Consider the following 22170-nt stretch of genomic DNA (forward strand, 5'->3'; position numbering starts at 1 on the left):
TTGATTTCAAACTACTTACCACACATTTGGGCCCCTAGAATGCCAGGGCAGTATAACTACCCCACAAGTGACCCCATTTTGGAAAGAAGACACCCCAAGGTATTTGCTGATGGGCATAGTGAGTTCATGGAAGTTTTTATTTTTTGTCACAAGTTAGTGGAATATGAGACTTTGTAAGAAAAAAAAAAATAATAAAATCATCATTTTTCCGCTAACTTGTGACAAAAAATAAAAAATTCTAGGAACTCGCCATGCCCCTCACGGAATACCTTGGGGTGTCTTCTTTCCAAAATGGGGTCACTTGTGGGGTAGTTATACTGCCCTGGCATTCTAGGGGCCCAAATGTGTGGTAAGTAGTTTGAAATCAAAATGTGTAAAAAATGGCCGGTGAAATCTGAAAGGTGCTCATTGGAATGTGGGCCCCTTTGCCCACCTAGGCTGCAAAAAAGTGTCGCACATGTGGTATCTCCGTACTCAGGAGAAGTTGGGCAATGTGTTTTGGGGTGTCATTTTACATATACCCATGCTGGGTGAGATAAATATCTTGGTCAAATGCCTACTTTGTATAAAAAAATGGGAAAAGTTGTCTTTTGCCAAGATATTTCTCTAACCCAGCATGGGTATATGTAAAATGACACCCCAAAACACATTGTTCAACTTCTCCTGAGTACGGAGATACCACATGTGTGACACTTGTCACACCTTTCGGAGCACCTTTCGGATTTCACCAGCCATTTTTTACACATTTTGATTTCAAACTACTTACCACGCATTTGGGCCCCTAGAATGCCAGGGCAGTATAACTACCCCACAAGTGACCCCATTTTGGAAAGAAGACACCCCAAGGTATTCGCTGATGGGCATAGTGAGTTCATGGAAGTTTTTATTTTTTGTCACAAGTTAGTGGAATATGAGACTTTGTAAGAAAAAATAAATAAAAAATCATCATTTTCCGCTAACTTGTGACAAAAAATAAAAAATTCTAGGAACTTGCCATGCCCCTCACGGAATACCTTGGGGTGTCTTCTTTCCAAAATGGGGTCACTTGTGGGGTAGTTATACATCCCTGGCATTCTAGGGGCCCAAATGTGTGGTAAGTAGTTTGAAATCAAAATGTGTAAAAAAATGGCCGGTGAAATCCGAAAGGTGCTCTTTGAAATGTGGGCCCCTTTTCCCACCTAGGCTGCAAAAAATGTCACACATGTGGTATCTCCGTACTCAGGAGAAGTTGGGCAATGTGTTTTGGGGTGTCATTTTACATATACCCATGCTGGGTGAGAAAAATATCTTGGTCAAATGCCAACTTTGTATAAAAAAAAATGGGAAAAGTTGTCTTTTGCCAAGATATTTCTCTCACCCAGCATGGGTATATGTAAAATGACACCCCAAAACACATTGCCCAACTTCTCCTGAGTACGGAGATACCACATGTGTGACACTTTTTTGCAGCCTAGGTGGGCAAAGGGGCCCACATTCCAAAGAGCACCTTTCGGATTTCACCGGCCATTTTTTACACATTTTGATTTCAAACTACTTACCACACATTTGGACCCCTAGAATGCCAGGGCAGTATAACTACCACACAAATGACCCCATTTTGGAAAGAAGACACCCCAAGGTATTCGCTGATGGGCATAGTGAGTTCATGGAAGTTTTTATTTTTTGTCACAAGTTAGTGGAATATGAGACTTTGTAAGAAAAAAAAAAAAAAAAAATCATAATTTTCCGCTAACTTGTGACAAAAAATAAAAAATTCGAGGAACTCGCCATGCCCCTCACGGAATACCTTGGGGTGTCTTCTTTCCAAAATGGCATCACTTGTGGGGTAGTTATACTGCCCTGGCATTCTAGGGGCCCTAATGTGTGGTAAGTAGGTAAATGACCTGTGAAATCCTAAAGGTGCTCTTTGGAATGTGGGCCCCTTTGCCCACCTAGGCTGCAAAAAAGTGTCACACATGTGGTATCTCCGTACTCAGGAGAAATTGGGCAATGTGTTTTGGGGTGTTATTTTACATATAGCCATGCTGGGGGAGAGAAATATCTTGGCAAAAGACAACTTTTCACATTTTTTTTTATACAAATTTGGCATTTGACCAAGATATTTATCTCACCCAGCATGGGTATATGTAAAATGACACCCCAAAACACATTTCCCAACTTCTCCTGACTACGGAGATACCACATGTGTGACACTTTTTTGCAGCCTAGATGCGCAAAGAGGCCCACATTCCTTTTAGGAGGGCATTTTTAGACATTTGGATGCCAGACTTCTTCTCACGCTTTGGGGCCCCTAAAATGCCAGGGCAGTATAAATACTTTTTTTTTTAAAATTTTTTTTTACATTTATAGAACAAACCTCTCCTTCCCCATGGGACAATGTGCAAAGCGCAAATCGCCCAAAGATGTGGCGAAGTACATTATGCACTTTATCCCAGGTGAAAGGAGAGGTTTGCAGCAGCTGTGAGAGAAAGGGCCCTAATAGCCCTGTGTGCCTGTCCTGTGAGATGCAATCCCTATGCTAAGTGTACCTGTGTGTGGTACTTCCGGAAACACTCCCCTAAGCATAGGGCAGGGTGGTCAGGGCAGTCAGGACAGAAATAGCGGGTGTCATGCCTTATTCCACTCCTGCTACAGACACAACATTTTTTTCGGGGTGGCGGTTGGTTTGAGGTACCAGGAACGACACTGGGGAAATGTCGCTCGTGTAGACGGCTCACTACACTGGTGGTTGGGGCCACGGAACCTCCTGGATACAGGAGGTTCTCGATGATCTCTTCCTGAAATTTGAGGAAGGATCGTGTTCTCCCAGCCTTACTGTAGAGAACAAAACTATTATAGGCAGCCAATTGAATTAAATATACAGACACCTTCTTATACCAGCATCTGGTGCGTCGGGAAACTAAATAGGGAGTCAACATCTGGTCATTGAAGTCCACCCCTCCCATGAGCGCATTATAGTCGTGGACACAGAGGGGCTTTTCAATGACACGGGTTGCCCTTTCAATATGGATTGTCGTGTCTGCTTGAATGGAGGAGAGCATGTAAACGTCACGCTTGTCTCTCCATTTCACCGCGAGCAGTTTTTCGTTACACAAGGCAGCCCTCTCCCCCCTTGCAAGACGGGTGGTAACGAGCCGTTGGGGGAAACCCACGCGACTAGGTCGCACGGTGCCACAGCAGCCAATCTGTTCTAGGAACAAATGCCTGAAAAGGGGCACACTTGTGTAAAAATTGTCCACATAAAGATGGTACCCCTTGCCAAATAAGGGTGACACCAAGTCCCAGACTGTCTTCCCACTGCTCCCCAGGTAGTCAGGGCAACTGACCGGCTCCAGGATCTGATCTTTTCCCTCATAGATCCGAAATTTGTGGGTATAGCCTGTGGCCCTTTCACAGAGCTTATACAATTTGACCCCATACTGGGCGCGCTTGCTTGGGATGTATTGTTTGAAGCCAAGGTGCCCGGTAAAATGTATTAGGGACTCGTCTATGCAGATGTTTTGCTCGGGGGTATACAAATCTGCAAATTTCTGGTTGAAGTGGTCTATGAGGGGCCGAATTTTGTGGAGCCGGTCAAAAGCTGGGTGGCCTCTGGGACGAGAGGTGCTGTTGTCGCTAAAGTGCAGGAAACGCAGGATGGTCTCAAAACGTGTCCTGGACATAGCAGCAGAGAACATGGGCATGTGATGAATCCGGTTCGTGGACCAATATGACCGCAATTCATGCTTTTTTGTCAGGCCCATGTTGAGGAGAAGGCCCAGAAAAATTTTAATTTCGGAAACTTGGACTGGTTTCCACCGGAAAGGCTGGGCATAAAAGCTTCCCGGGTTGGCGGATATAAATTGAGTGGCATACCGATTTGTTTCTGCCACGACTAAGTCCAAGAGCTCCGCAGTCAAGAACAGCTCAAAAAATCCCAGGGCCGAACCGATCTGAGCCGTCTCAACCTGAACTCCAGACTGGGCGGTGAAAGGGGGAACTAATGGTGCGGCTGAAGTTGGTGACTGCCAATCAGGGTTTGCCAGCACCTCAGGGACTATAGGGGCTCTACGGGCCTGTCTTTGCGGTGGCTGCAACAGGGTAACTATTGCACGTGCCACCGTACCAGCTTCAACTGCCCTTCTGGTGCTCGCCACTTCACCATGTTGTACGGCAGTGCTGGTACTATGTCCAGGATGGGCTGCGCTGCTGGTGTATGCCTCACCACGTAATCCGACAGCGCCAGCCCCACTCTGCTGCTCTTGAAAAGGATCCTGCACAACCTGTGGTCTAGCGACACGGGGCCTGGTACGCCTGGTGCTATCAGGGACCTCAACCTCCTCGTCCGAACTTTGGGTCAGAGTGCCACTGCTTTCTACAGGTTCATATTCTGACCCGCTGGATTCGTCAGATGAGGGTTCCCATTCCTCATCCGACTGGGTCAGAATCCTGTAGGCCTCTTCAGAAGAATACCCCCTGTTTGACATTTGGACTACTAAATTTAGGGGTATTCCCTGAGACTACCCAAGAAAAAAAGCAAGCCTGTCTTACAAAGGGGAGGCTAGGGAAGTACCGGAGGCGGCTGCGGTTGATAAAAAATATCAAAACTGATTTTTTTTTTTATCGCCGCAGTGCTTGTAAAGTGATTGTGCAGTGATCAAAAAATATATATTTTTTTGTCACTGCGGTGGGGCGGGCGTGGGTGAACGCACGTGTGGGCGACCGATCAGGCCTGATCGGGCAAACACTGCGTTTTGGGTGGAGGGCGAGCTAAGGTGACACTAATACAATTATAGATCTGACTGTGATCAGTTTTGATCACTTACAGATACTATAAAAGTACAAATGCTGATTAGCGATACGCTAATCAGCGAATAAGTGACTGCGGTGCGGTGGGCTGGGCGCTAACTGACGCTAACTACCTAACCAAGGGACCTAAACTATCCTAAAACTGTAAGTCAATACCAGTGGGAAAAAAAAAGTGACAGTTTACACTGATCACTTTTTTCCCTTTCACTAGGTGATTGACAGGGGGCGATCAAGGGGTTAATTTAGATGATGGGGGTGATGGAGGGTGATCTGGGGCTAAGTGTAGTGTTTGGTGGGTACTCACAGTTTTGTCTGCTCCTCTGCTGGAACCAACCGACGAAAAGGACCAGCAGAGGAGCAGACAAGCCATTTAACACCTTATATTTATAAATATAAGGTGTTAGATGGCTTCTGATTCGGTTTTTTAAAAATCAGCAACCTGCCAGCAACGATCATTGGCTGGCAGTTTGCTGATGAAATACTCCTCGAACTTTTGCCGGCCCGCGATGCGCATGCGCGGGCCGGCTGTGACCGAAATGTCGCGTCTCGCGAGAGGACGCGTATATACGTCCAGGAGGAATCAATCAACCACCTCCAGGACGCGTCGCTGCGTTCCGCGGTCCGGTGGTGGTTAATCCAGCGTCATGGCGTCCGGCAAATTCCACATGTCGGGCTCAGCATGTCCAGGATCAAAGTGCGCATGTCCATTATGACGTACGTATCCACATCGGCAACACAGAGGAAGACGTAACTGCTGACATGTGCATAGCACAACTGAGGCAACATCAGCCATCTTTATAAAGGTAAAATTCCCTACAGCCCTATTTACTTTATTCAAAAGAGTGTCAAATACAGATTTCAAACATATTTACTATTTATAGAGTTGGGACAAAATTCATTACAGCCAAGAAACGTATCCACTACACTATAGAGCTGCATGGCCAGTTACTTAAAAAAAAAAATATATATATATATATATATATATATATATATTTATATATATATACACTACAGACCAAAAGTTTGGACACACCTTCTCATTCAAAGAGTTTTCTTTATTTTCATGACTATGAAAATTGTAGATTCACACTGAAGGCATCAAAACTATGAACTATGAACATGTGGAATTATATACATAACAAACAAGTGTGAAACAACTGAAAATATGTCATATTCTAGGTTCTTCAAAGTAGCCACCTTTTGCTTGGATTACTGCTTTGCACACTCTTGGCATTCTCTTGATGAGCTTCAAGAGGTAGTCCCCTGAAATGGTTTTCACTTCACAGGTGTGCCCTGTCAGGTTTAATAAGTGGGATTTCTTGCCTTATAAATGGTGTTGGGACCATCAGTGGCGTTGAGGAGAAGTCAGGTGGATACAAAGCTGATAGTCCTACTGAATAGACTGTTAGAATTTGCATTATGGCAAGAAAAAAACAGCTAAGTAAAGAAAAATGAGTGGCCATCATTACTTTAAGAAATGAAGGTCAGTCAGTCAGCCGAAAAATTGGGAAAACTTTGAAAGTAAGGGCTATTTGACCATAAAGGAGAGTGATGGGGTGCTGCGCCAGATGACCTGGCCCCCACAGTCACCGGACCTGAACCCAATCGAGATGGTTTGGGGTGAGCTGGACCGCAGAGTGAAGGCAAAAGGGCCAACAAGTGCTAAGCATCTCTGGGAACTCCTTCAAGACTGTTAAAAGACCATTTCAAGGGACTACCTCTTGAAGCTCATCAAGAGAATGCCAAGAGTGTGCAAAGCAGTAATTAAAGCAAAAGGTGGCTACTTTGAAGAACCTAGAATATGACATATTTTCAGTTGTTTCACACTTGTTTGTTATGTATATAATTCCAGATGTGTTAATTCATAGTTTTGATGCCTTCATAGTCATGAAAATAAAGAAAACTCTTTGAATGAGAAGGTGTGTCCAAACTTTTGGTCTGTACCGTATATACACTCAACTAAAGAATTATTAGGAACACCATACTAATACGGTGTTGGACCCCCTTTTGCCTTCAGAACTGCCTTAATTCTACGTGGCATTGATTCAACAAGGTGCTGATAGCATTCTTTAGAAATGTTGGTCCATATTGATAGGATAGCATCTTACAGTTGATGGAGATTTGAGGGATGCACATCCAGGGCACGAAGCTCCCGTTCCACCACATCCCAAAGATGCTCTATTGGGTTGAGATCTGGTGACTGTGGGGGCCATTTTAGTACAGTGAACTCATTGTCATGTTCAAGAAACCAATTTGAAATGATTTGAGCTTTGTGACATGGTGCATTATCCTGCTGGAAGTAGCCATCAGAGGATGGATAGATGTTCTCATTCTGTTTACGCCAAATTCGGACTCTACCATTTGAATGTCTCAACAGAAATCGAGACTCATCAGACCAGGCAACATTTTTCCAGTCTTCAACAGTCCAATTTTATGGAGCTCGTGCAAATTGTAGCCTCTTTTTCCTATTTGTAGTGGAGATGAGTGCTACCCGGTGGGGTCTTCTGCTGTTGTAGCCCTATACCTCGGTTGTAACGAGTGGTTATTTCAGTCAACGTTGCTCTTCTATCAGCTTGAATCAGTCGGCCCATTCTTCTCTGACCTCTAGAATCCACAAGGCATTTTTGCCCACAGGACTGCCGCATACTGGATGTTTTTCCCTTTTCACACCATTCTTTGTAAACCCTAGAAATGGTTGTGCGTGAAAATCCCAGTAACTGAGCAGATTGTGAAATACTCAGACCGGCCCGTCTGGCACCAACAACCATGCCATGCTCAAAATTGCTTAAATCACCTTTCTTTCCTAATCTGACATTCAGTTTGGAGTTCAGGAGATTGTCTTGACCAGGACCACACTCCTTAAGCAACTGCCATGTAATTTGTTGACTAGATAATTGCATTAATGAGAAATAGAACAGGTGTTCCTAATAATTCTTTAGGTGAGTGTATATATATATATACAGTCAGGTCCATAAATATTGGAACATCGACACAATTGTAACATTTTTGGCTCTATACACCACCACAATGGATTTGAAATGAAACAAACAAGATGTTCTTTAACTGCAGACCGTCAGCTTTAATTTGAGGGTATTTACATCCAAATCAGGTGACCAGTGTAGGAATGACAACAGTTTGCATATGTGCCTCCCACTTGTTAAGGAACCAAAAGTAATGGGACAATTGGCTTCTCAGCTGTTCCATGGCCAGGTGTGCGTTATTCCCTCATTATCCCAATTACAATGAGCAGATAAAAGGTCCAGAGTTTATTTCAAGTGTGCTATTTGCATTTGGAATCTGTTGCTGTCAACTTTCAAGATGAGATCCAAAGAGCTGTCACTATCAGTGAAGCAAGCCATGATTAGGCTGAAAAAACAAAACAAACCCATCAGAGAGGTAGCAAAAACATTAAGCGTGGCCAAAACAACTGTTTAGAACATTCTTAAAAAGAAGGAACACACTGGTGAGCTCAGCAACACCAAAAGACCCAGAAGACCACGGAAAACAACTGTGGTGGATGACCGAAGAATTCTTTCCCTGGTGAATAAAACACCCTTCACAACAGTTGGCCAGATCAATAACACTCTCCAGGAGGTAGGTGTATGTGTGTCAAAGTCAACAATCAAGAGAAGACTTCACCAGAGTGTACAGAGGGTTCACCACAAGATGTAAACCATTGGTGAGCCTCAAAAACAGGAAGGCCAGATTAGAGTTTGCCAAACGACATCTAAAAAAGCCTTCACAGTTCTGTAACAGCATCCTATGGACAGATGAGACCAAGATCAACTTGTACCAGAGTGATGGGAAGAGAAGAGTATGGAGAAGGAAAGGAACTGCTCATGATCCTAAGCATACCACCTCATCTGTGAAGATGGTGGTGATAGTGTCATGGTGTGGGCATGTATGACTGCCAATGGAACTGGTTCTCTTGTATTTATTGATGATGTGACTGCTGACAAAAGCAGCAGGATGAAATCTGAAGTGTTTTGGGCAATATTATCTCCTCATATTCAGCCAAATGCTTCAGAACACATTGGACGGCGCTTCACAGTGCAGATGGACAATGATCCAAAGCATACTGCAAAAGCAACCAAAGAGTTTTTTAAGGGAAAGAAGTGGAATGTTATGCTATGGCCAAGTCAATCACCTGACCTGAATCCAATTGAGCATGCATTTCACTTGCTGAAGACAAAACTAAAGGGAAAATGCCCCAAGAACAAGCAGGAACTGAAGACAGTTGTAGTAGAGGCCTGGCAGAGCATCGCCAGGGATGAAACCCAGCGTCTGGTGATGTCTATGCGTTCCAGACTTTAGGCTGTAATTGACTGCAAAGGATTTGCAACCAAGTATTCAAAAGTAAAAGTTGGATTTATGATTATTATTCTGTCCCATTACTTTTGGTTCCTTAACAAATGGGAGGCACATATGCAAACTGTTGTAATTCCTACACCATTCACCTGATTTGGATGTAAATACCCTCAAATTAAAGCTGACAGTCTGCATTTAAAGCATTCAAAAAAGTCTTCATTTCAAATCCATTGTGGTGGTGGTGTATAGAGCCAAAAATGTTTGAATTGTGTCAATGTCCCAATATTTATGGACCTGATATATATATATATATATATATATATATATATATATACAAATAAAGAAAGTCCGCAGCACTCCTTGAAGTAAAAAAAATTGCAGTTTATTCACACATGTCAGAAAAATGACAACGTTTCAGTTCTCTCACAGAACCTTTCTCAAGTCAAGACTTGACTTGAGAAAGGTTCTGTGAGAGAACTGAAACGTTGTCATTTTTCTGACATGTGTGAATAAACTGCAATTTTTTTACTTCAAGGAGTGCTGCGGACTTTCTTTATTTGTTTATTTGTCCTGGGTCGAGGGACCACCGCGGGCACCATATAACAGAAAAAAGGAGTGCTGCCTGACCTTTTCTATGGATCTATATATATATATATATATATATATATATATATATGAGACTTCTGCTCTATAGGAATACTTAATACTAGTAAGTATTCCTATACAGCAGAAGTGTCATATTATAATTTTTTTTCTAAAGTATCTGGCCATGCAGCTCTATAGTGTAGTGAACATTTAAGAAATAGAGGCTAAATTTGATTTAAATACACTGACTCAATTTTTTCGTAAATTGACAACTGCATGTACCAGATTCATTTGGGGCCACTTGAGAGCTAGGATAAGTCATGCCATCTTAGCGATATCGAAGTCCCGAGGTGGTGTAGGTCTCCCAGACCTTAAATTGTACCATGCTGCAGCCTCACTGACCAGGCTGTTAGATTGGACTTACAATGAATCGACCAAACAATGGGTAAAACTGGAGCAAACTCAATATCCTCTTCCCCTCAAACATGCCCCCTGGATTCACCCTGAAGTCCGACCATATATAACAGGTCAAAACATTTTACTAAAACAAAATGTCAAGTTATGGGATTCCCTGACACGAATCGGGGACTGGCATAGAAGATCCAGCCCACTTGCACCGATCTTTAATAACCCGTCCTTCCTTGCCAGCACAGGTAGAGACTCCTTTCTCGGATTGCGAGCTGCAGATGATCCGCGTTTCTATCATTTATTATCGGGGAAATACTCTCCCGAATCTAGATGTACTTTCCGCTAATGTAATGACCGGCGTCACGCAAAGGGAGGGAAATGGGAAGGCCCTGTCCAAGGGAGAGGGAAAGGTGGTGACCCCTGACTCACCTTGCGGCTGGCACCTGACTGCCCTGACGTCCCTAGACGGGTTCCTCACCCGTACGCCGATCACGTGCCTAAACCCTGGCTTTCCCTAAGATGAGTCCTGTGTAGTGAACGGGGCGGTGGGATCACTAGTCCGCACCACTGACACTAAGAGGAAAACACCAAGGAGAGGACAGACCATACAGACAAACATATAATCCCAGGTGGGCGACAACAGCAGACCACCATGGCCCAACAGGGATCCGGAGGGTAACGTTCTGGAACAACAACCAGGGAACACAGCTACACGGCTCCAGTGGGTCAGTATAGAAGTCCAGGCAGGAAGCTCTATATCTGGCAACCAGATACGTGGGAGATGGGAATATAAGGAGGTTGGAATTGCTGGACAAGAAACAGCTGAGGAGGAGAAGCTATGGATCCCTGAGTGAGCCAAAAAGGATTGCAAGGCAAACCCAGAAAGCTACCATTACGAAACAGCACTGTCTTTGTACATAGAACGCGCAGCCACCCGCTGCGACTTCCTGACCCCGGGTATAACGGAGTCAGATGTGGCTCTTGACACCCTCGTGACAGCTAAGTATCCGAACACACGGATCTTCTGGCTTGAATGCGAACAGATAAGATCTTACATATTTTCCGAATGGGAGCAGTGTTCCTTTGGAACTTCATTGACAGAAATGGAAAAATTATTTAATCTCTCTTCTCCACTGACTCACCTGATCTCACAATTGTACCAGATCCTATTAGGACAACAAAAGGATATCCCGAACTTTATCAAGGGATGGGAAAAAGAGATAGGCGTATCATTGGAGAAAACCGAGCAACAAAAAGCATTTTTGTTCACACATAGATTATCTATGGCATGCTCGGCACAAGAAGAAAATTATAAGATTATGTCCTGCTGGTATAGGTACCCGGTCCGGTTGCACAGAATTTTTCCAACGGTTCCTGATTCGTGTTGGTGCTGCAACAGACGAGGGACGATGCTTCACATTTGGTGGAGTTGTGGTCTAATCAAACTGTTTTGGGAAAAAATATTCGAAATATACAGCCTTGTCTCTAAGAACACTGTGACTAATTCTCCAAAAGTGGTGCTCCTCTCAATCCTCCTAGGCACTATTGCTTCTAAAAAAAAAGACATCTTGAGATTTTGTATTACAGCAGCTAGATCAGTAATTCCCAGACATTGGCGTTCCCCCGTGGTACCGACTCTGAGAGAGTGGTATGAGGAAATGCAACTTATTGCTAGAATGGAAGAAATCTCTGCCGATATGTCCAATGCATCTCCCAAATATTATAACATATGGTGAAATTGGATTGATTCTCAAGGCTCACCTGAATTTTTGGCCCTAATCGCTTCTTGAGACCTAAGCTTCCCCATAATAAGCCACGAAATACACTAATTATGACATTGTTGGGGTTACCCCCCCTTTTTTTTTCTCCCCTTCCTTACCCTCCTCCTCCCTTCATCACCTTACTTCAGCTTCACAGTTCCCTTCCCTTCCTCCTTTCTTTCTTGTACGTATATGTCCTACATGGAAAGAATATTATACTGTTCTCATGACGGTATTGTTTGAAATTTACTGATATGATTCTTTTGACTTGTCTATACCGACAGATGACTGTTTCTTTATTTTGTTTGAAATCTCTTTTTATTGGACAAACAAAGATCATCAATTAGCACATAGATACAATTAGCACATAGATAGCAAGGCATAAATCTTCGAAGGCACGGCCTAACAATACAGGCTAGGATGAGACAATCACTCATCTAGGGCCAAAAGGCCCATGGGTGAATGATCTTACAAAACATCAGTTGCACACATTTAAAGAACTAACAGCCCCAACATTGTGTCAACCCAATATACATTCTACAATTCGCTCAGGAATAGCAATGATGCTAATACTAAACACATTATCTAAAGCATGGTATGAGTAATTCTTGAAAAGGAAACCCCCATAGGCGGCTACGTAAAGAAAAAGAAAATGAAAAAGAACAAAGTAAAAAAGGAATGGGCTTACAAAGCGGCAGTAGGAGGTAACTGCTATTCTGTATTTCTAATTAGTTCCTGATTGCTGGGGATTAAGAAGACTTGCCTTATAGTTTAACCAGGGTTGCCAGAGCTGTAGAAATCGGTCTCTACAGTGATACGTCCACCCTATCAATTCCTCCATTTGGCACATCTGGTGGACCCTGTCACACCACATGTCTAACGTTGGCGGGTCAACTGATCTCTATTTTACCGAGATCAAGAGCTTTGCGGCCATAAGCAAGTGTGTGATCAGATTGTTTTTCCCCGGGTGAAAATTTGAAGTGGGCAACCAGAGTAGTACCAGCTGGGCTTTAGGATTGTGGCACAAATCTTATTCATAACACTTTCAACATCTGCCCAAAAAGGTCGTATGGCCGAACAGAACCACCAGATGTGAGAGATGGAACCAGTGGCGGCGTTACACCTCCAGCAAAGATCAGTGGGAAGCAGCTTAATTTTAAAAAGGTATTCAGGGGTCCTATACCATCTTAGCTCTACTTTAACAGAGTTTTCTTGTATTTTTATGCACTTGCAGAAACCATGCGAACATTTTTGGATCCACTTTCTGCTAGTGTCATCTGACACCAGGTGAAGTTCTCTTTCCCACTCAGCGACCCACAGCGAGTCTCTCGCACTGAGGATTTGTCTATAAATGAGGGTGGTACACTTATGGGGTAAGCTGGGCAATAAAATGAAGTTCTCTAGCCACGTCGGGTCAGGCAGTGGAATGAACTTGGAGGCCATAAACTGCAGATATTCTCAAAATCATTCCTTTGGATGAAATCTTTCCCAGGTTCTGTATCACCTGAGAGGGCAGTATAAAAGCCAGTAGGGTCTCCCAATCTGTGATGGGACAATGAGAGCCAAATGTCTGACGGAGACTTAATTTGTGGATGCATGAGGGTGGGCACAACTGATAAGGGAGCCAAAGGAGAGATCTTGGCTTGACCAGAGTCCAGTTCCTTAGATTTGTGGCAGACATGAAGCATCCCTCTAGTAAGTTCGCTATCTATTTTGATCCCTTCTCCTGCCCTCCCAGGTGTCCATAGCCTGTGGAATAAATCTTTACCTAGCAGGGCCAATTCTAAGTCTACATGCATACAGTGAGTCTCTTGTCTGGTCAGCCTAAGCCACCTTTCTAAACTAATGGCCTGAATATAGGTCGATATGTCTGGGAGGGAAATACCCCCATGTTTTTTCCTACGGGAAAGAAGGCGTAGGGACACTCTAGGGCGACCCTTGTCCCAAAAGTATTTGCTCATAATAACTTGTAATTTATTTATAAAGTTGCCTGGGATTAAAATAGGAAGGGCTCTTAAGGTATACATTATCAAAGGCAGAATGTAGGTGGTTAGGACATTTTTCCTGCCTAGCCAGGTGAGGAAAGGTGAGTAGCTGTTTGAGAGAATGGAGATATTTTATTGCCTGTGCAGGCCATTTAAATGACGTGAGGGCCTTAACCTTAGTACGTGGGGCAGCCGACATAGAGATGCCCAAGGCCTCCGACTTATCAAAGTTTATCTTAAAATATGAGATCTTCCCAAAAGATTTGAATATCTGCATAACCTCCGGCAGAGCCACTTCAGGGTTTGTCATCCAGAGCAATAAATCATCCGCGAAGGCGGCCATCTTGTGGGTGTAGCTTCCTAATTTTACCCCATTGATCACGGGAGATTGGCGAAACTTTAGTAGAAGCATCTCTAGGGTGAGGACAAATAAGGTGGGGGATAGTGGGCAACCTTGACGGGTACCATTTTTAATTTGGAAGGCGTCCGATAGGGTGCCATTAACCAACACTCTCGCAGACGGTGCTGAGTACAAAGTATAAATGGCTCTTATGAAGTCCTCTGGGAAACCAAAGGCATTTAATGCTTTCCTCATATAATCCCAGCTGACCCTATCCAACGCCTTCTCAGCGTCTGTGCCTAAGAGCTCAAGGGGGGACTTGATTTTGATGGCATGGGTGATCATATGAATTACTCTGCTAATGTTATGTCTGCCCTCTCTACCTGCTACAAAACCCACTTGTTCTTCACCCACAAGCCCAGGGAGCAACCTCGAAATCCTGCTATTCAGCAATTTAGCCCACCATTTCAGATCAGTATTTAGCAATGAAATCGGTCTGTAACTTCCACAGGCCTCTTTATCCTTCTCTTCTTTGTGGATAATCGCTATGTGTGCCTCCTGGGCTTGTGGGGTCAGAGAACCACCCTTGAGGAGGAGATTACAGACATCAGCAAAGTGGGGGGTTAGGATATCTTTAAACTTTTTGTAATAAGAGATCGGGAACCCATCAGGCCCAGGGCTCTTGCCAGAAGGAATAAAGGTAAGGACATGATCCACCTCTTCTACTGTGAATGGTTGAAGCAACTCGCGCATATCATCCGCAGACAGCTTCGGGATGGTGATGGAGCTAAGAAACTCCATTGTACATTCATCGAGTTGCTGTCTAGTGAGGGGTACCGGGAGGTTATACAGAGTCGAATAGAAGGAGCAAAACTCCTGAGCTATCGCTGGGGTATTGATAAGTCGGGGGCCCGAGGCCGATTTGATGGCTTGAATAAAGGACTTGTTCCTTTGACCCTTAAGAAGGTTGGAGACTAATTTGGAGCCTCTATTCCCATGTAAGTATTGTTTAAAACGTAAGGTCTTCAGTGCTCTAGCAGCTCGGACGTTCAAGAGGTCAGCAACCTCATGCCTCAATCTCTTAAGCGACTCTAAGATCTCATCTGATCTCGTTCTCTTGTGGAGAGTTTCAAGTGTGGAGATCTGCTGAAGGAGGGAATCTAACTGTTTCTGTCTATGTCTCTTGGCTCTAGAACCCAAACTTATAAGCTCTCCTCTGACCACAACCTTATGTGCCTCCCAGAGTGATGTCCCATTAGCGAGGTCTCTAGCATTTTCCCTGAAGCAATTTTTAAGGCACTGCTCAACAGCTTGTCTATGCGGTTCCTCCATTAAGAGCGTCTCATTTAACCTCCAGACCCAGGATCTCGGAGGCAAAGCATGAATCTTCACCTTCACACTCACTGGCGCATGATCAGAAACGACTATGTTACCAATACTGGCCTCAGTAGCCGAGGACAACAGATGGTTAGTTAAGAGTATATAGTCCAGACGCTGGTAAGTATTATGCGTCCGTGAGTGGAAGGTGTAATCATTTTCCTCAGGATGGAGGAGGCGCCAGGCGTCCGAGACCCCTAAGTCCTTGAAGGAAATAAGCAGTCTCCTCAACTGCCTCCTAGAGGGGGGTCGACCTGTAGAGGATGAGACCTTGGAAGGGTCAAGCGTGAGGTTAAGGTCTCCCCCTATGATGAGGTATCCCTCCTTAAAGGTTTTTAGAGTCTCCAGAGCACGGAGCAGCCAGGTTATCTGCCCACTGTTTGGAGCATACAGGTTCACCAGTGTAAACATAGTATTTGCTACTCTACCTTTCAAAAACAGGTAGCGCCCATCAGGGTCAGCCAGTTTAGACGCCAAAGTAAAAGGAAAATTCTGCCCCAGCGCTATGGAAACCCCTCTTGCTGCTAAGGAGTAGTAGGCATGATGCCACTCAGGAAAATGTTTGTTTACAGTTTTAGGTATGTGCAAGTGTCTAAAATGGGTCTCCTGTATAAGCACCAGGTCAGCGCATTCCTTTTGAAGCAAATTATAAATTTGGCTTCTTTTTTGCGGGGTTTTCATACCATTCACATTGAAGGACAAAATCTTCAAATCAGACATGTCAATAATGTGCAGGTCTGAGCAAAAAGGCTAAAAAACCAAGTGGAGGGCGACACAGGGCAACTAACAAAAAACAAAATATGAACATTGCTGCTGTAAAGAAAATAAAGGCATACTGCAAGGGTAGTATCTACCTAGGGGGCGTCACGAACCCCGGTAGGGGGGATTAGTGTGAAAACACCCGAAAAAACAGGTCCCACACACTAAGCCCAGTACAAATATAACAGACAGTAGACATATGATAAGCGATGTATATTGGGAACGGAATACAGGAGAGAAGCCCTCTAAAATACATCACAGTACAACTGCCGCCAGCTAAAACTCAATCTGGGTAGCTGGACCCTATATGCGGCAATCAGAAAAACGGTCGAGCGGCATGTAATATATAAATAAGAAAGAGTGGAAGCGGAGTGGTAGGGGGAGTAGGGGGGAGAAATGAAGCAAGAAAGGGAAAAGAGGGATACATAAGGAAGGTAAGGAAGAAGTGGGGCAAGACAGGATCGACAACATGAAGGTCAAGGAAATTATAATATAGTACACAGGGGAGACATTAAAGAGGCAGGTAGGCAGGGAACATAGAACCTGGAACCTGCAAGGAGGAGATGCGGCAGCCGCCGCGATCTTAATGGTTAAGGACCTCTGAGTCCCGTTTCAGATAGTTCTCAAGGCCTTCTGTGGGGAGCAGGTCAGGGGATCCTCTTCTTCGGGGATCTCTTCTTCTGCGTTAGACGCCAACCCTCCGTCTGTGGCAGGCATGGAAGATCTGGTATCGGATTACAGGGGAGCCATGATTGAATGTCCAGGGCTTCTGATCCCAAAGCTTCCCATATAGGCGGTAAGTCCTCCGGTAGTCTCACAGTGTATTATTTCCCTCCAATTGCAGTGCTGAGACCGAAAGGGAACAGCCATCTGACCGGCAATTTCTTGTCTCTCAAAAACGTGGTTAACGGCCGTAGGTTCCTGCGTTTGGCCAGCGTACTCGCCGCTAGATCTTGGAACAAAAGCACCTTATTGCCGTCCAGTGAAACATCGCCCTTCTCTCTAGCCGCTCTCAGGACGGCAGCAGTGTCTAGAAAGTTCATGAGGGCACAGACAACGTCCCTAGGTGGTTCTCCGGTAGCTGGTTTGGGTCTAAAAGCCCTATGAGCTCTTTCGATGACAATGGCGGCGGCCTGATCTTCTCCTACTAGGGAGGCAAACAAGCGACGTACGGTATCAGTCTCGGGTATTCCCCTCAGGCGGACATTTTTCCTCCGTCCCCTGTTTTCCTGGTCCTCCAGGTTCAGGAAAGCTGTGTTAACCATCTTGGACATAGCCGTCAGGTGGTTTTGAACACCAGCTCCATGCTGGACTAAAAGGTCATGACTGTCTTCCAGATTTTCCACCCGGTGGCCGAGCTGCTGGAATTCAGCTTTGATATCCGACAGTTCTTTCATGACCAGTGTGAGGGCCTGGGCTAGCGACTGCTGAAGGAAGCGCCGGGTGAGGGGGAGGGAGTCCGACTCACCTCTATTATACGCTTCAGTGTCGGAACTATCAGCATCCGAATCAGCTCCTTCCCGCTCAGAGTTGTTGCGCGCCTCTCGCGCCATCAGGGTGCAATGTAGATCTTCTATTGAGGAATTTATTCAGGTCTCCCTGAGTCTTTTTTGTCTTCAGAGTGTTCCCCGACGCTCCGTCCTTGTCTCTGAGAGTTTTCCCCATCTTGGGGTCTGTATCTACTGATTAAAGCTGAAAAAGCTGGGCTAGCGGTGAGGAGCTCTGGTGAAGACGACCTACACCATGGCTTGCTGGCTCCGCCCCCCTGTTTCTTTATTTTGTACAATATTTGAAATGATTCAATAAACATTGTTTAAACATAAATACACTGACTCGAGCATCGTGCTCGAGCACACGTGATATTCGGGCAAACACCGCGATGCTCGAGCCCTAACTGGTGTTTGGCCGAGCATGCTCGCCGAACACTAGTGCAGATCTTTCACTTAGACTACATGAACACGAACGTTGTTTGTGTCCGTTCCGTTTTATTTTTGCGGATAGGATGCAGACCCATTCATTACAATGGGTCCGTAAAAAATGCGGACAGCACATCATGTGCTGTCCGCATCAGTATGTCCGTTCCATAGCCCCGCAAAAAAAATAAAAATAGAACATATCCTATTCTTGTCCGTTTTAGGCATTGTTACAATGGATCCGCAAAAAAAAAAGGATGGCATACGGACCTCAAACCACATACGGTCGTGTGCATGTAGCCTTATACCTCATGTCCTGGTTTTGGCTCACAATTGCTGTTTTGGCTACAAAACACTGATGTGTGAATAAGGCTTTAGGCTTTCAGTAGATAACTCTGAGGTCAGCCCAGAACAAGGGAACCTGTGTTGGAATGTTTTGAATCCTTTTTATTTAATCGCCCCATGTGGGAACATTGCTGTGTTTCAGTAACAGAACAGTCAATTATGTTATGTCCAACAAGTAAACGTATGCAGAAGTATGTAATATCCCTGATTTAACTGTGAAACACTTGATATTGATTAGGTAATGGAACCCACTGTGATGATACCGATGAATGTAAGAACAATCCCTGTTCACCTAATGCCACCTGCACTAATACAGAAGGAAGCTATATCTGTACCTGTAAGGATGGATTCATAGGTGAGGGAATATATCCTTTATAGCACATCAGCAACTGGGGCTTTTAGTCTCATTTCATCCATAATATGAATTTACTTTTGTACTGCTCAAAATGAATTGAATGAATTGATTAATTAGTTATTATTTAGCCTTATTCATGTGAATGCGGTTGAGCTGCTTTCGGCACAGCCCCTTGTATACACTGTAAGGGCAATCAATATCCAATCCTCTAATCTGCTTTCCACAGTGGCCATAGCAGAACCCCCACCTCTCCTCATAGACTCACCTCTGAAACTTCGATACACCTCTGCAAACAGGATGCTGTCTCCGTGATCAGTGTTGTATGTAGCTTCTTGCATCAGTCTCCACTAATAGAGATTGTTGCAGACTAGTAATGAAGGAATTTCTTGAAATTCGATTCACACTTGATTCAGATGAATCGGTCTGGCAAATTGATTTGGGTCTGAATGAACTGGAAATGCATCATTTGTCCCGAAAAGTGGTGTGTGACACTCTAGGGTCTCCTAGTAGTACAGTATATGCAACTCATTTCAAGCAATTTAACGCCAAGCCATAAGTAAACACATGGAAGCTGTGGTAAGAAACAGCCTCTTCGAAAACAAACTGTAACTTTAGGTGTTTTTTTTAACTCGCCACAAATGTTCTGTTTTTGGTGATGAATGTCTGCCAGCGGGTATACACACACAGTTTGGGGTCATGTGATACTTCTTCATCTTCCCTGTGTTTTGATCTGAAAAATGGCTAATGTCTTTTTGAGAAATTGGTCTGAATCCAATTTGACCCAAATTTTTTTAGAATTTTGGTTGAATTTATCATCTATTCACTCTTTAATGCAGACCTAGCACATTATATATGATTATTTGTCCAGTAGGAGCATTCGCCGTCAGCCTCGCTCAGCACTCTTGAAGTAGGGACTCCCATCATAGACACCTGCCTTATAAAATAGCATGATAGGGAAATCTATGACCTAAGCCCTTTAAATGGATTCTCTGGCCAAAGCTAAAGATTCCCATGTGTTTCTTTATGGAATTGTATTTGTCAGTTTCTTCTTCCTTTTCATGTGGGTTCTATGTCTATATATGTTAGATTGAGACCTTTGCATAAGAGTATTTCAATGAAACAATTTTTTAGACTTGACACTATGAAGTATGAAGTGTTCCACACAGGCTGTTCATAGTGAGGGCCACAAACTACCATCATAGTTATTGCTGATGATTACACAGGCTCCTGTCATACAGTTACAATGAAGAAGATGAAGCTTCCTCTAAGCTTAATCAAAGGAATATAGATTGGAAAAAAATTACACTGGCCTCTAAAATTCAGTATGGTTTCTGATAGAAAGTGGGCAGAAGGCTGAACTGATGAGCATTGAGTACAATAGACAAAAGCCATTTATAAACAAGCAGGTGGGAGGTGCAGTATTGGAAATAGAGCATTACACAGTTTCCATTGAAATCAGGGGGCTATCTGTGTAACATAAGGATGAGCTTCCTCCTCTAGAGGGAAATAAACTTTTTTAAACAGTTCTAGTTCATAGATATACATTCACTTATCAGAATCTTACAGTAGACCATTTTGGGGCTACAGTTCATCCTAATAAATGTAGTACTGGACCTCCTTGCAGCATATTATTTTGTTCCTTACTAGAAATCTAAATATGATTGCCAATAACTGGTCTGTTCTCTTTGATATTTCCAGGCAATGGCACATACTGTTCCTGTACCACACAATGTGAAACAAACTACTGTAGTAATGGAGGAACATGTACAAGGATTGGTCCAAATTGCACCCCTCAATGCAACTGCCTTCCAGAATTCTCTGGTGAAAAATGTATAGATATGGCCGAGTCCTTCATGGCAGACTTAAGCCCAGGTAAGTAAGCATTCTCAGATCTCACACTTCTTTTTTTTTTTTATAAACTATACTTCATAATTCAGAACATTCAATGGAACCAATTGTGCAGTTGTTCTAAACTGATATTGTGGAGTGAACATATATAAGGTCAACCTACATTGCTATTCACATTTAGGATTAGTGTGTCTATTCCCTTTACTGCATATTCCCTTTATAACATGTCTGCAGTGATGGTTTACTTCACATCTAACAATGCCATGTTTCTATGTTCTTTAGGTGCACCAAAGAGGTCTGTAATTGTATCCCTTACCTCTGTCAGTAATTTCACTTCAGAAGGCGGTTATGAAGTGGTAGGTGTCTTTTTGATATATTGTACATAGTCATTGAAGTCACCTTAATTCTGCTGGTGTCTGATGAACATGCCTCATTTCATCTTCATCTTGTAAAATGTTTTTTTTTGTTGTTGTAGCAATGCTAGATTTATGTGCGTTTGATAAATATGAAAGGCATCAAACACATTAGATAGAAGTACAGTATGTTGATGGTTGAATAACCACTGAACGAACGATCATCTGTTGAACGACTGTTACATCAACATAGCCATAAACATTTAAGTCCATATTGGCAGTTTCAGTTGTTTAACCACTTCCAGACTGGGCCATTTACTCCCTTCCTGACCAGGCCTAATTTTGCAAATCTAACATGTCACTTTATGTGGTAATAACTTTGGAACGCTTTTACTTATCCAAGCCATTCAGAGATTGTTTTCTCGTGACACATTGTACTTCATGACAGTGGTAAATTTGATTCAATATATTTCACCTTTATTAATAAAAATATCCAAAAGTTAACGAAAATTTTTAAAAATTCTAATTTTCTGAATTTGAATCTCTCTGCTTTTAAGACAGATAGTGATACCTCATAAAATATTCATTAATTAACCTTCCCCATATATCTACTTTATGTGGGCATAATTTTGGTAATGTAATTTTATTTTTTTAGGATGTTAGAAGGTTTAGAATTTTTGAAGCAATTTTTGAAATTTTTAAGACAATTTCCAAAGTCAACTTTTTTAAGGACCAGTTCAGTTCTGAAATCACGTTGTGGGGCTTGCATAGTGGAAACCCCCCATAAATGACCCCATTGTAGAAACTACACCCCTCAAGTTACTTAAAACTGATTTTACAAACTTTGTTAACCCTTTAGGTGTTCCACAAGAATTAAAGAAAAATGGAGATTACATTTCTAAATTTCACTTTTTTAGCAGGTTTTCCATTTTAATAATTTTTTTAATTTAACACATCGAGGGTTAACAGCCAAACAAAACTTAATATTTATTACCCTGATTATGCGGTTTACAGAAACACCCCACACGTGGTCATAAACTGATGTA

The 22170-nt window shown here is 43.3% G+C and overlaps 1 protein-coding gene across 1 annotated transcript in view; it reads left to right on the top strand.

Annotated features, from left to right (window-relative positions):
• LOC120999139 overlaps positions 1-22170 on the top strand; it is a 260278-nt gene that overhangs the window by 217337 nt on the left and 20771 nt on the right. The window contains exons 59-60 of the mRNA XM_040430012.1: positions 20622-20795; positions 21054-21127. Coding sequence (XP_040285946.1) covers positions 20622-20795; positions 21054-21127 — 248 coding nt within the window. The remainder of the gene's footprint in view (positions 1-20621; positions 20796-21053; positions 21128-22170) is intronic.

The sequence above is a fragment of the Bufo bufo genome, chromosome 4 (genome assembly GCF_905171765.1).
Source record: "Bufo bufo chromosome 4, aBufBuf1.1, whole genome shotgun sequence".
NCBI classification, from domain to species: domain Eukaryota; kingdom Metazoa; phylum Chordata; class Amphibia; order Anura; family Bufonidae; genus Bufo; species Bufo bufo.